At 44.2% G+C, this 15552-nt stretch overlaps 1 protein-coding gene across 2 annotated transcripts in view; it reads left to right on the forward strand.

The window, feature by feature from the left end:
* Nucleotides 1-15552, forward strand: part of MEIOB (meiosis specific with OB-fold) — a 46015-nt gene that overhangs the window by 22589 nt on the left and 7874 nt on the right. For both annotated transcript variants that reach the window (XM_030925473.1, XM_030925474.1), the window contains exons 8-11: nt 505-557; nt 643-738; nt 6774-6875; nt 14534-14687. In XM_030925473.1, coding sequence (XP_030781333.1) covers nt 505-557; nt 643-738; nt 6774-6875; nt 14534-14687 — 405 coding nt within the window. The remainder of the gene's footprint in view (nt 1-504; nt 558-642; nt 739-6773; nt 6876-14533; nt 14688-15552) is intronic.

Below are 15552 nucleotides of genomic sequence, written 5' to 3' on the forward strand. Positions count from 1 at the left end.
TATCCTGGAGCAGGGCAGGGCAGAGGGCATGTGGGTCAGGGCGGGGACTGCACCCTGAAGCACTGCCAGGTACAACAAGGCATTGTCTAGACCTCTGATGCCTGGGTACCAAAGGAAATGATTTGAAAAATGCTTTCAACCCATCAAGGCCCCTGAGCCTTGATATCCACTGGGGGACACTTAACTTCAGGGTCTGAAAGTGTGACTTTAAAGTCTTTAGGCTTTAGTTCTAACTAGCCTGGAGTGATTAAGTGTTAGAAAAATAAAGAATTGGCAGAGCAGAGTATTACTAGAGCAGAGTGTGTGTTGAAGGAATGTTCTCTCATGGAGATGTTAAATTCTCCCTGGGAGGAAGCTGGTATCCTTAAGACCAGGAGGTCTTTGACCACCTTGGGGATGGCTGACCCCAGCCACTGAAGCTTTCTTTTATTGTTGTAAATAATGTGTCACTATCAGTTTTTTCTAGTGTATTCAATTTGTATTACTTCTTTTTAAACAATGCAGTTGGGATAATGAATCCATTCTACTTGCACAGAGCTGGATGCCACGAGAAACAGGTATCATCATTAAATGATTGTGTCCAATATTTGTAATTTTATATCCCCCCATGTAATAATTGTAAATGGCTTTTTTCCCAAACAGTAATATTTGTCTCAGATGTAAGAATAAGTTTTGACAAATTTCGGAACTGCATGACAGCAACTGTAATCTCAAAAACCATTATTACAACTAATCCAGGTAAAAAACTTTGTGAAATTTTTTATCCCTTTGGAAATGACTGAACACATTTCAATATTTGTACAGTATATTTAAGAATGAAAATTCAACCTGGATTTAATTCAAATTAGAAGTAAAAATTGCTTTATATAACTTTTTAAAAAACTTACAATGAACTTTGATATCTTTACTAAAGAAATGTGAGGCTGGATGTAGTGGCTCATGCCTGTAATCCCAGCACTTTGGGAGGTTGAGACGGGTGGATCACCTGAGGTCAGGAGTTCGAGACCAGTCTGGTCAACATGGTGAAACCCAGTCTCTACTAAAAATATAAAAATTAGCTGAGCTTGGTGGTGGGCACCTGTAATCCCAGCTACTCAGGAGGCTGAGGCAGAAGAATCGCTTGAACCCAGGAAGTGGAAGTTGCAGTGAGCTGAAATCGTGCCATTGTACTCTAGCCTGGGCCACAAGAGCAAGACTCTGTCTTACAAAAACAACAACAACAAAAAAGTCTGGCGCGGTGGCTCACGCCTGTAATCCTGGCACTTTGGGAGGCCAAGGTGGGCTGATCACGAGGTCAAGAGATTGAGACCATCCTGGCCAACATGGTGAAACCCTGTCTCTACTAAAAATATAAAAATTAGGTGGGCGTGGTGGCACGTGCCTGTAGTCCCAGCTACTCAGGAAGCTGAGGCGGGTGCATCACTTCAACCTGGGAGGTGGAGATTACAGTGAGCCGAGATGGCGCCACTGCACTCCAGCCTGGCAACAGAGCGAGACTCTGTCTCAAAAAAAAAAAAAGTGAAAAACCAGATTAACTTTTGAAGTATAATTCATTGTGATGATCTTTGAGAGATCAATTTTGTTGCTCAGATGCTAAATTATTGACTAATAGGTAAATTCAGTTTTGCTGCATTCAAATAACTTTTACTGCTAGGACATTAATAACACACATGCACACATGCGCACACACACACACAGTACTCTCTGTGTAGTATCATTAGCTCATAACTGCACATTAAATGCCCAGATGATCCCCTGGAGTTGTTGTTAAAGGAGTTACAGTTTACTACAGCATGAAATAAAGGGAGCCAGACTGGGGAGATGAGGCATTAGTGCCTGTGAGCATTCCCAGGGTGCTTTATAGTGCAGACATAACCATCAACCCAGAACTGCCAAAGAAATGGAGTAATCAATCCTTCGCCATCTCGGCAAGCTATGAGTAGAGTACATAGTGTATCATTTAAAACATAAGCTCACTCTACTGGTCTGTGACAAAGCATCAGCAGTGACAGAATTGTAAAGCAATGTGTGCTTTTGTCCAAACCATTATCAGCATTTTTAAAAGATAGAATTATATGAGGAATGGTGTCAAATAATGAGACTCTGGTTTTTATATGAGTACTCTGAACCTTGCACATCCAACACATGGAGGTTGTCTCCTTGAAGGCAGCACCATGGGAGATGATGTGCATGCCCCAAATTGCTCTTCACTGAACTCATTTACTGAGCACGTGCTGTGTGCTGGGTGCTGTTCTGGGGTGCAATGACAAAATGGACAAATATTTCTACCCTCATGGAGTTTACACTCCAGCAGGGAGAGACAGAGAATAAATAATGAAGATTATATGTCCATGAATTATGAAATATTTAAGGAGAACAGGTGGAACAGAGTCAGGAGGACCTAGAGAGCCACAGCATGTTTGATTTTCCACAAGGCACGCTGCATGGGAGAGTGACGTTTGAGCAAAGACTTGATGAGGAAGCTAAAGGGTTAACCAAGGGAAACACTGAGGGGCTGGTGTGGCTGGAGCCCAGGAGTTCAAGGCCAGCAGGAGCTGTTCTGAGAAGAGATGGGGCACCCATGAAGGCCTCGGAGGCTGTTAGAGTGCGCTGGCTTCTACTCTGAATGGGGTAGCAGCTTGGGGTTTGGAGCAGAGCAGTGACAGCATCTGACTCAGCTCTGAGAGGTTTGCTCTGACTGCTTTGTTGGAAATTGATGGTGACACACGATAGTCTATTATTAACGCTTAGGACAATAGTGGGACACTCTTCAATTTTTTCTTTCCTGGAGGGAGGTACTATGTATGGTTTATTTATTTTTATTTTATTTATTTATTTATTTATTTATTTATTTATTTATTTATTTATTTATTTTTTGAGATGGAGTCTCACTCTGTCGCCCAGGCTGGAGTGTAGTGTCGCGATCTCGGCTGACTGCAAGCTCCGCCTCCTGGGTTCGTGCCATTCTTCTGCCTCAGCCTCTTGAGTAGCCGGGACTATAGGTGCCCGCCACCATGCCCGGCTAATTTTTTGTATTTTTAGTAGAGATGGGGTTTCTTTTTTTTTTTTTTTTTTTTTTTGAGACGGAGTCTCGCTCTGTCGCCCGGGCTGGAGTGCAGTGGCCGGATCTCAGCTCACTGCAAGCTCCGCCTCCCGGGTTCCCGCCATTCTCCTGCCTCAGCCTCCCGTGTAGCTGGGACTACAGGCGCCGCCACCTCGCCTGGCTAGTTTTTTGTATTTTTTAGTAGAGACGGGGTTTCACCGTGTTCGCCAGGATGGTCTCGATCTCCTGACCTCGTGATCCACCCGTCTCGGCCTCCCAAAGTGCTGGGATTACAGGCTTGAGCCACCGCGCCCGGCCTAGATGGGGTTTCACTGTGTTAGCCAGGATGGTCTCAATCTCCTGACCTTGTGATCCACCTACCTCGGCCTTCCAAAGTGCTGGGATTACAGGCGTGAGCCTCCGTACCCTGGGTTTGCTATTAGAAATAACTTATTAATAAAAATAGTTTATTTCATATATATATATATATATTTTTTTTAATGAAATGGAGTCTCGCTCTGTCCCCCAGGCTGAAGTGCAGTGGCACAATCTTGGCTCACTGCAGCCTCCACCTCCTGGGTTCAAGCGATTCTCCTCTTCCAGCCTCCCGGGTTGCCCAGGTGCCTGCTACCATGCCCGGCTAATTTTTTATGTTTTTAGTAGAGACAGGGTTTCACCATGTTGGCCAGGCTGGCCTTGAACTCCTGGGCTCCAGTGATCCACCTGCCTTGGCCTCCCAAAGTGCTGGGATTACAGGCACGAGCCACCACGCCCGACCTATTATTCATACATTTAGTAATACCAGTGGTAGTAAAATCTTCATCCTCTAAGGGTAAATTTGAGCTGGAAAAGTTTTTAAAAGACAGATTTGTCTGATGGAAAAGATGATCAACCTTGACTGTACAATAATATAAAAAACTCAAAATCTAATTAATGAGACAGGTATTTTAGGATGTTGTGCATTTGGCTCTGATTACAGATTCAAGGAAAAAAATGTCACAGTATTTTGAGCAGTAACCAACATCATTAGAAAAAATGCTTTCTTAAGGAGACACATTTTTAAAATTATTATTTATTGATTAACTTTTTGACAAAAAATTGAATACATTTATTTTATACAATATGTTGTTTTGAAATATGTATACAGTGCAGAATGGCTAAATCAAGCTAATTAACATATACACTAATTCACATACTTTTTTTTTGTGGTGAGAACACTTAAAATCTGTTCTCTTAGTACTTTTCAAGAATGTAATATGTTGTTATTAACCATAGCTACCATGTTGTACAGCAGATCTGGATTTCTTGGATTTATTCTGTCAAGGAAACAAATTTAAAGGAGAATACTCGCAAGGATGCATGAATTTATGTGTTTGTTTATATAAGCTTTACTTTTTTAAAAAAAATTTTACTTTAAGTTCTGGGATCCATGTGCAGAACATGCAGGTTTGTTACATAGGTCTACATGTGCCATGGTGGTTTGGTGCACCCATCAACCTGTCATCTAGGTTTTTGTTTTTTTTGTTTGAGATGGAGTCTCACTCTGTCATTGGGCTGGAGTGCAGTGGTGTGATCTTGGCTCACTGCAACCTCCGCCTCCTGGGTTCAGGTGATTCCCCTCCCTGAGCCTCCTGAGTAGCTGGGACTACAGGCGTGTGCCACCATGCCTGGCTCATTTTTTGTATTTTAGTAGAGACGGGGTTTCACCATGTTGGCCAGGATGGTCTTGATCTCCTGACCTCGTGACCTGCCCGCCTCGGCCTCCCAAAGCGCTGAGATTACAGGCATGAACCACCACGCCCAGCCCGTCATCTAGGTTTTAAGCCCCGCATGCATTAGCTATTTGTGCTGATGCTGTCCCTCCCCTTACCCCCCATTCCCCAACTGGCCCCAGTGTGTGTTGTTCCCCTCCCTGTGTCCTTGTTATCTCCTTGTTCAGCTCCCACTTATGAGTGAGAACATGTGGTGGTTGGTTTTCTGTTCCTGTGTTAGTTTGCTGAGAATGATAGTTTTCAGCTTTATCCGTGTCTCTGCAAAGGATATGATCTCATTCCTTTTTATGGTTGCATAATATTCCATGGTGTATATGTACCACATTTTCTTTATCCACTCTACCATTGATGGGCATTTGAGCTGGTTCCATGTCTTTGCTATTGTAAATAGTTATATCAGTTTTACTTTTAATTTCCTGGGCTACACCTGCCTTGTAGAAATTAAGAAGCCCTAAATGGCTTGTGTTCATCCTCACCAGGACGTCGAGATTCCCTTGTTTCTTTCTCTGCCCTGAGGGTGCTTATCAGCTAGGGAGGGCACAATTCCTGCCTTTCTCTGACAGTCAGGATAACCCTATTGTCAGTGAGAACCTACAGTGCTGGTACCCACCCATCCCTGCCAGCCCCCATCACAGGAAGCTTGTTGGCTGGATTTCTGTGATCTTGCTCCAGCAGATGCTCCCATCTGAAGCACAGCAATTCATGGTGCACATCTCTCCAAGTTAATAGAGTTCTACATTCATTCATTCGCTCATGACCTTATCAGTATTTTTGAATGCCTTTTACTTGCCAAGAATTGAGATAATACAAATTTCTGGAACAAGGAAGGAGATGAGTGGCTGGTCAGATGGATGTGAGGACAGTCATCATGAGGGACACCTCATGCCAGCAAGGATTTGACAACCTAGTTCTGAGAAAGAACAGGTAGAAGACTTGTATTCTGGGAGCAAGGAGGAAGAAATGCCCACATCTTCCCAGGGGAGTTAGGAAAGTACAGACATTGTCAGGACAATTTGTAGAATATTCAAAGGGGCCTGGGGTAATTAACAATCATGTGCCAGAGGCTGGGCCTGGGGTCCAAGGGCATCATGGGGGAGCTCTTTCCAAACTCACGTTCCTGCCTTCTGGCACAGTACCCCCGACTCTTGGCACAGTCATGTCCCAACGTGGGGAGCAATGCTTTTTATAGAGCCTGTTTTATGTATTTCAATTGCCTTTTGAAAACCTTTTTTTTCTGAGTAAAGAAATACATATAAAATTCAGAAAAAAATATAAAAACATAAGGAAAACAAAGATCACCTACAATCCCACTGTCTAGAGAGAATCATTTTTTCATATATATTCTTCCAGATAATTTTGCATTTATATATGTAGTTTTTTTTTTTTTTTTTTTTTTTTTTTTTAGATGGAGTATTGCTCTGTTTCCCAGGCTGGAGTGCAGTGGTGCTGTCTGGACTCACTGCAAGCTCCACCTCCCGGGTTCGTGCCATTCTCCTGCCTCAGCCTCCCAACTAGCTGGGACTACAGGTGCCCACCACCATGCCTGGCTAATGTTTTTGTATTTTTAGTAGAGACGGGGTTTCACCGTGTTAGCCAGGATGGCCTCCATCTCCTGACCTCATGATCTGCCTGCCTCGGCCTCCCAAAGTGCTGGGATTATAGGCGTGAGCCACTGCGCCAGTCCCCTTATATATGTAAATTTTTTAATTAAAAGGGTATTGAACAACACAGGTTAGTAAGCTGCTCTTTTCACTAACATCTGTTTTAGATGTAATGTGGTGTACATCTCTCCATGTTAACAGAATTCTATATCAGATTATTAATGGCCACATAATATTCTATTTGATTGTATTCTTACATGTCTTCACTTTTTACTATTAAAATGATTTTGGATGACTTAAATGTGATTTAAAAGTTAATCAGTTTACTTTTCACTTACTATGCATTTTCAATTTAAGAGACACCAGAAGCTAACATTCTACTGAATTTTATACGAGAAAATAAAGAAACAAATGTTCTGGATGACGAAATTGAAAGTTATTTCAAAGAATCCGTAAATTGTAAGTGACCCTTTAAATATATTTGTATTTTTTTTAAAGGCCGAAATTGGGCCTGTAAAGATTTGTTTGACATGGTAAAAGACCAGATTCCTATTCTGTAACTACTATATTTCAACTTTTCTTTTTTTTTCTTCTTCTTTTTGAGATGGAGTCTCGCTCTGTTGCCCAGGCTGGAGTGCAGTGGCGTAATCTCGGCTCACTGCAGGCTCTTCCTCCCAGGTTAACGCCATTCTCCTGCCTCAGCGTCCCGAGTAGCTGGGACTACAGGCGCCTGCCACCACGCCCGGCTAATTTTTTTGTATTTTTAGTAGAGACAGGGTTTCACCTTGTTAGCCAGATGGTCTGGATCTCCTGACCTTGTGATCCACCCGCCTCGGCCTCCCAAAGTGTTGGGATTACAGGCGTGAGCCACTGCGCCCAGCCTATTTCAACTTTTCTAAAGGTAGTTTAAAATAGTGGGCATCTTTTTCTTTTTCTTTTTTTTTTTTGAGACAGAGTCTCGCTCTGTCGCCCAGGCTGGAGTGCAGTGGCCAGATCTCAGCTCACTGCAAGCTCCGCCTCCCGGGTTTACGCCATTCTCCTGCCTCAGCCTCCCGAGTAGCTGGGACTACAGGCGCCCGCCACCTCGCCCAGCTAGTTTTTTGTATTTTTTTTAGTAGAGACGGGGTTTCACCGTGTTAGCCAGGATGGTCTCGATCTCCTGACCTCTTGATCCGCCCGTCTTGGCCTCCCAAAGTGCTGGGATTACAGGCTTGAGCCACCGCGCCCAGCCGTGGGCATCTTTTTCTTTTCTTTTTTTTTTTGAGACAGAGTCTCGCTGGAGTGCAGTTGTGTCATCATGGGTCACTGCAGCCTGGTACTCCCAGGCTCAATCCATCTTCCTGCCTCAGCCTTTCCAAGTATCTGTGACTACATGTGCACACCACTGCACCTACCTAATTTCTTTCTTTTTTTTTTTTTTTTTTTTTTGGGACGGAGTCTCGCTCTGTCGCCCCGGCTGGAGTGCAGTGGCCGGATCTCAGCTCACTGCAAGCTCCGCCTCCCGGGTTCACGCCATTCTCCTGCCTCAGCCTCCCGAGTAGCTGGGACTACAGGCGCCCGCCACCTCGCCCGGCTAGTTTTTTGTATTTTTTAGTAGAGACGGGGTTTCACCATGTTAGCCAGGATAGTCTTGATCTCCTGACCTCGTGATCCGCCCGTCTCGGCCTCCCAAAGTGCTGGGATTACAGGCTTGAGCCACCGCGCCCGGCTCTTTCTTTTTTTTTTGAGACGGAGTCTCACTCTGTCATCCAGGCTGGAGTACAGTGGCATGATACCGGCTCACTGCAACCTCCACCTCCTGGGTTCAAGCAATTCTTCTGCCTCAGCCTCCGCAGTAGCTGGGACTACAGACTTGTGGCACCACACCCTAATTTTTTTTTTTTTTTTTGAGACGAACTCTCACTCTGTCACCCAGCCTGGAGTGCAGTGGTGTGATCTTGGCTCATTGCAAGCTCTGCCTCCCAGGTTCATGCTGTTCTCCTGCCTCAGCCTCCTGAGTAACTGGGACTACAGGGGCCCCACCATGCCCGGCTAATTTTTTTGTATTTTTTAGTAGAGATGGAGTTTTATCATGTTAGCCAGGATGATCTTGATCTCCTGACATTGTGATCTGCCTGCCTCAGCCTCCCAAAGTGCTGGGATTACAGGTGTGAGCCACCGCGCCCGACCGTTTTTATATATTTTTTTTTTTTTTTTTTTTGAGACGGAGTCTCGCTCTCGCCCAGGCTGGAGTGCAGTGACCAGATCTCAGCTCACTTCAAGCTCCACCTCCCGGGTTTACGCCATTCTCCTGCCTCAGCCTCCCGAGTAGCTGGGACTACAGGCGCCCGCCACCTTGCCCAGCTAGTTTTTTGTTTGTATTTTTTAGTAGACACGGCGTTTCACTGTGTTAGCCAGGATGGTCTCGATCTCCTGAGCTCGTGATCCGCCCGTCTCGGCTTCCCAAAGTGCTGGGATTATAGGCTTGAGCCACCGCGCCTGGCCCATTTTTTGTATTTTTAGTAGACACGGGGTTTCACCATATTGGTCAGGATGGTCTCGATCGCTTGACCTCGTGATCCACGCACCTTGGCCTCCTAAAGTGTTGGGATTACAGGCGTGAGCCACCGTGCCCAGCCTAATTTTTGTATTTTTTGTAGAGATGGGGTTTTGCAGTGTTGCTCAGGCTGCTCTCAAACTGCTGGGCTCAAGTGATCCACTGGTCTTAGCCTCCCAAAGTGCTGGGATTACAGGCATGAGCCACCATGCTCTCCTGAGCATCTTATATATTATATACCTTTTGCCTATCTGATGGGAGCTTATGACCCTCTCCCCAGAGCAGTGCTTGTACCCATGTGTAGAATTTGCATAAACTGTCATGTTCCTGGACCCCAAATCCATGAAGCCTAGGTTGAATCTCTTCTTTTAAAAGGATTCTGCTGGCTGGGTGCAATGGCTCATTCCTGTAATCCCAACACTTTGGGAGGCCGAGGTGGGCAGATCACTTGAGGTTAGGAGTTTAAGACCAGCCCAGTCAACATGGTGAAATGCCATCTCTACTAAAAATACAAAAATTAGCCAGGTGTGGTGGTATGTGCCTATAGTCCCAGCTACTAGGGAGGCTGAGGCAGGAGGATTGCTTCAACCAGGGAGGCGGATGTTGTAGGGAGTCGAGATCACGCCACTGCACTCCAGACTGGGCAACAGAGTGAGACTCTCTCCAAAAAAAGAAAAAAAAATAAAAAAGGATTCTGTTTATTGCTATTGCTGGCTTATGCCGGACATGCATGCCGGAGGGACCAGGAGGAACAGAGGGAAGTTTTAGATCACTCCCTGAAGGCGTGTTCTGTAACATAGTCCTTACTTAGTTATCGTAGATGATGCTTTATTCACCTGAAGAGAGTAACAATGGAATTCAGCATGAAATAATGTATTCTGCAAGCCACATTATGTTGTGTGGAAGAGGAACTTTGTTATTGCTTTTTGCGGAGGGTATTTAATGTGTTTCATATCAGTAGCGGTCACTGATAGAAAAAGGTACTACTGGATCAAAATTTATCATCTTTTTGCCTACAAGAAGGGACAAGCCATAGGTGAGACTCCACCTCTACAAAAATTTAAAAAAGAAATAGCTGGGCATGGTGGCATGTGCCTGTGATCTCAGCTGCTCAGGAGGCTGAGATAGGAGGATTGCTTGAGCCCTGGAGATAGAGACTGCAGTGAGCTGTGTTCACGCCACTGCACTGCAGCCTGGGTGACAGAGCAAGACCCTGTCTCAAAAAATAATAATAATAATAATAAAATAAAGCCATGATTGTTACTTTGGAAACATTTTTTTAAAATGTTGGGTCATTTGTAGATAATGCCATTTCAGGAAACTTGAGAGAGCACAGAGGCATTCAGCGAGCTGTGAGGTAAACTTGATAAAGTGTATTTCAGTCCCTGCGCTGCCATGCAACCCTAAAACAGGGACAGGAATGACAGTGTCTACAACTATTTTTAGGCTACTCAAGGGCAGCCTGATTTATTTGGGAATTTTTTTTTTCTGATCAGTAAGTTATATTAAAGTAATCACAAAGTAGTTCCTTCTTTTTCTTTCTCTTTCTTTCGTCTTTCTTTATTTCTTTCTCCCCTCCTCTCCCCTCCCCTCTTCTCTTCTCTTCTCTTTTTTCGGGGTCTCAAACTCCTGACCTCAAGGAATCCTCCTGCCTCAGCTTCCTGAAGGATTACAGGTGTGAGCCACCTTGCTCGACCCAAAAATAGGCCTTGTTTGTTTGTTTTTTGAGGAGTCTTGCTCTGTCACCCAGGCTGGGGTGCAGTGGTGTGAGCTTAGCTCACTGCAACCTCCGCCTCCTGGGTTCAAGCAATTCTCCTGTCTCAGCCCCCCAAGTAGATGGGATTACAGGCGTGCACCACCACACCTGGCTAATTTTTATATTTTTAGTAGACACGGGGTTTCACAATGTTGGCCAGGCTGGTCTTGAACTCCTGACCTCAGGTGATCTACCCGCCTCAGCCTCCCACAGTGGTGGGATTACAGGCATGAGCCACAGTGCCCGGCCCCAAAATAGCTTTTTTTCTTTTTTGAGATGGAGTCTTGCTATGTCACCCAGGCTGGAGTGCAGTGGCGCAATCTCGGCTCACTACAGCCTCTGCCTCCTGGGTTCCAGTGATTCTCCTGCCTCAGCCTCCTGGGTAGCTGGGATTACAAGTACACGCCACCATGCCCTGCTAATTTTTGTATTTTTAGTAGAGATAGGGTTTCACCATGTTGGCCAGCTGGTCTCGAACTCCTGACTTCAGGTGATCCGCCTGACTAGGCCTCCCAAGGTGCTGGGATTACAGGCATGAACCACCACCCCGGCCTAAAAATAGTTTTTAAGCATCCCTTTTTCTTTTATTTTACTGTGGGAACTTTGATAGTTAAATTTACTCAGATTTATAAAAGCAAAAACTAATTTTTTGTGTTCTTGGTAGAAACTGGGTTTCACCATGTTGTTCAGGCTGGTCTCAAACTCCTGAGCTCAAGCAATTTGCCCGCCTCGGCCTCCCAAAGTGCTGGGATTACAGGCGTGAGCTACCGTGCCTGGCCTTTTTTATCTTTTTTTTTTTTTTTTTTTTTTTGAGACGGAGTCTCGCTCTGTCTCCCAGGCTGGAGTGCAGTGGCTGGATCTCCGCTCACTGCAAGCTCCGCCTCCCGGGTTCACGCCATTCTCCTGCCTCAGCCTCCCAAGTAGCTGGGACTACAGGTGCCCGCTACCTTGCCCGGCTAGGTTTTTGTATTTTTTAGTAGAGACGGGGTTTCACCGTGTTAGCCAGGATGGTCTCGATCTCCTGACCTCGTGATCCGCCCGTCTCGGCCTCCCAAAGTGCTGGGATTACAGGCTTGAGCCACCGCACCTGGCCTTTTTTATCTTTTAAAATGCTCATTACTCCCATGAAAACCTTATAGGTAGAAATTGATTAAATATTTCAGAATAAAACTATAATCATGTTTTCTTTAGAGCTTTTATATTTTTCTTAAAAATTAAAATGCTCAAAATTTTAAAAGTAGGCCAGGCACAGTGGCTCACACCTGTAATCCCAGCACTTTGAGAGGCGAGGTGGGTGGATCATTTGAGCCCAGGGGTTCATAAGACCAGCCTGGCCAACATGGCAAAACCCCATCTCTACTAAAAACACAAAAATTAGCCGGGCATCACATGATGTGCCTGTAATCCCAGCTACTCGGCAGGCTGAGGCAGGAGAATCTCTTGAACCTGGGAGGTGGAGGTTGCAGTGAGCTGAGATCCAGCCTGGGTGACAGAGCGAAGCTACACTCTAGCCTGGGTGTCAGAGCGAGACTGTATCTCAAAAAATAAACACAATACAGAATGCTTGGCTGGGCATGGTGGCTCACGCCTGTAATCCCAGCACTTTGGGAGACCCAGGTGGAGGGATCACTTGAGGTCAGGAATTTGAGACCAGCTTGGCCAACCTGGTGAAACCCCGTCTCTACTAAAAATGCAAAAAATGAGCCAGGCGTGGTGGGGGCACTTATAATTCCAGCTACTCGGGAGGCTGAGGCAGGAGAATCGCTTGAACCCAGGAGGCGGAGGTTGCAGTGAGCCGAGATCACGCCACTGCACTCCAGCCTGGGCCACACAGCGAGACTCCGTCTTAAAAAAAAATAAAAGAGACACATAATACAGAATGCAAGCAACAGCCCCAAATAAACAGTTCCCTGGTTAACATCTTTTAATGTGTCTTTTTGTGCATATATACTAATAGAAGGATAAAGACATAAAAATATTATAGATAGATATACATTACCATCTTTTTATTGAAGAAAATTAAATTTCATGTACTAGACAGCAACAAAGGAAACCAATGAAGTGCTGAAGGAACCAGATAACTTCTGATAAAAGTTTTCTAACCCAAGTAATATTTGTTCCTGGAAGATTCTTCTAAGATAAAGAAAAATCAAAATGAATTATAGGTTATTATTTTTAGTTTTGTAAAGTTTATTTTTGTTGTTGTTTCACATCTTCACTAGTGTTTGTGTTACTAGTCTTTTAAATGTTAGATGTTTAGTGGAATTCTCTTGGTTTTTTTTTGTTTGTTTGTTCATTTGTTTTTGAGATGGAGTCTGGCGCTGTCACCCAGGCTGGATTGCAATGCCGCCATCTTGGCTGAGTGCAACCTCCGCCTCCCGGGTTCAAGCGATTCTCCTTCCTCAGCCTCCCACGTAGCTGGGATTACAGGCACACACTGCTATGCCCAGCTAATTTTTTATTTTTAGTAGAGAGAGGGTTTTGCTATGTTGGCCAGGCTGGTCTCGAACTCCTGACCTCAAGCGATCCACCAGTCTCAACTTCCCAAAGTGTTGGAATTACAGGCGTGAACCACCGCATCCAGCCTACTCTTGTTTAATTTGTATTTTCCTGATGATTATTGAGACCAGTATGTGTATTGGCCATTTTGAGAACTTCTTTTGTGATGTAGTTTTATTTATTAATTATTTTATTTTATTTTTTGAGATGGAGTCTTGCTTTGTCGCCCAGGCTGGAGTGCAGTGGCACGATCTCGGCTCAGTGCAAGCTCCGTCTCCCAGGTTCACGCCATTCTCCTGCCTCAGCCTCCCGAGTAGCTGGAACTGCAGGCACCCGCCACCACGCCTGGCTAATTCTTTGTATTTTTTAGTAGAGATGGGGTTTCACCATGTTAGCCAGTATGGTCTTGATCTCCTGACCTCGTGATACGCCCACCTTGGCCTCCTAAAGTGCTGGGATTACAGGTGTGAGCCACCGCGCCCGGCTGTGATGTACTTTTAAAAGTCTCTTCCCTATTTAAAAAATTGAGTCACTGTTGCTGGGCGTGGTGGCTCACACCTGTAATCCCAGACAGCGCCACTGAACTCCAACCTGGGCAATGAACGAGACTCTGTCTCAAAAAAAAAAAAAAAAGAAAAAGAAAAAATTGAATCACTGTCTTTTTTTTTTTTTTGAGAAGGAATTTGTCTCTCATTGCCCAGGCTGGAGTGCAATGGCGCAATCTCGGCTCACCACAACCTCCGCCTCCCAGATTCAAGAAATTCTCCTGCCTCACCCTCCTGAGTAGCTGGGATTACAGGCATGCACCACCACGCCCAGATTTTTTTTTTTTTTTTTTTTTTTTTTTTTGGTAGAGACAGGGTTTCTCCATGTTGGTCGGGCTGCTCTTGAACTCCCAAGCTCAGGTGATCCGCCTGCCTCGGTCTCCCAAAGTGCTGGGATTACAGGCATGAGCCACCATGCCCAGCCAAGTCACTGTCTTTTTCTAACTGATATTTACGAATTCTTTAGACAACTCTGGATGAGTCCTTTATCTCATCGTAGACTGCTGGCATCTCCTACTCTGTGGCTTGCCTTTTTGCTTTTTTAATGGTGTCTTTTGATAAACAGAAGTTCTTCATTTTAATGAAGACTAATTTCATTCCTTTTTTTTCTTATGTTTTGCTTTTATGTACATTTATAGAATCAGTGTTTATATACCCAACATAGTAATTTTTCTGTTACTTAAGCTACTGCATGTTCTCATTTGTCATAGCTTTCCATTCAGATGTAATCCTTTATTTTATAAGAATATATACAGACTGTAATACTTGTTTCTATTTTTAGTAAGTACAATAGTTGATGTCTATACAGTTGAACAATTAAAGGGAAAAGCTTTGAAGAATGAAGGAAAAGCTGATCCTTTCTATGGCATCCTTTATGCCTACATTTCCACACTCAACATTGATGATGAAACTACAAAAGTAGTTCGAAACAGATGGTAAGGATCCATGTCACTTTTAGCAAATTCATTTTTGTAAGAAATAATTATTGTTAATAAATTTTAAGCTCTCTAAAAGTTAAAGCTGTTTATTGACATAATAGGGGTTATGTATTTGAGATAAATGTATAGAAAACTATACTGAAAAGTTTCCATAGCAAACTAGATTAAAATATTATAATTGCTTTTTAAAATATAATCTATGGCCGGGCGTGGTGGCTCAAGCCTGTAATCCCAGCACTTTGGGAGGCTGAGACGGGTGGATCACGAGGTCAGGAGATCGAGACCATCCTGGCTAACACGGTGAAACCCCGTTGCTACTAAAAAACACAAAAAACTAGCCAGGCAAGGTTGTGGGCGCCTGTAGTCCCAGCTACTCAGGAGGCTGAGGCAGGAGAATGGCGTAAACCCAGGAAGCGGAGCTTGCAGTGAGCTGAGACCCGGCCACTGCACTCCAGCCCAGGTAACAGAGCGAGACTCCATCTCAAAAAAAAAAAAAAAAAAAAAAAAAAAAATATATATATATATATATATATATATATATATATAATCTATATTTCTGTAATTCTAACATATAAAGATATAATGTGAGAAACTTTCGATAAACTTGTCTAATGATTTGGCAGAAAACTATTTTGGTTGCTAGGCCCTATATAGCAATGTACTGACAGCATTTAAAAAAAATTATTTTCAAGCCAGGTGCAGTAGCATGCACCTGTAGTCTCAGCTACTCAGGAGGCTAAGGTGGGAGGATCGGTTGAGCCCAGGAGTTTGAAGAGTTTGAGTCCAGCCTGGGAAATATCCAACCTCTTGTAGATCGAAGTTAATATTTACTTGCATAGAAAGTAAACTCCAGGCCGGGCAC

The sequence above is a fragment of the Rhinopithecus roxellana genome, chromosome 20 (genome assembly GCF_007565055.1).
Source record: "Rhinopithecus roxellana isolate Shanxi Qingling chromosome 20, ASM756505v1, whole genome shotgun sequence".
Taxonomy (NCBI): domain Eukaryota; kingdom Metazoa; phylum Chordata; class Mammalia; order Primates; family Cercopithecidae; genus Rhinopithecus; species Rhinopithecus roxellana.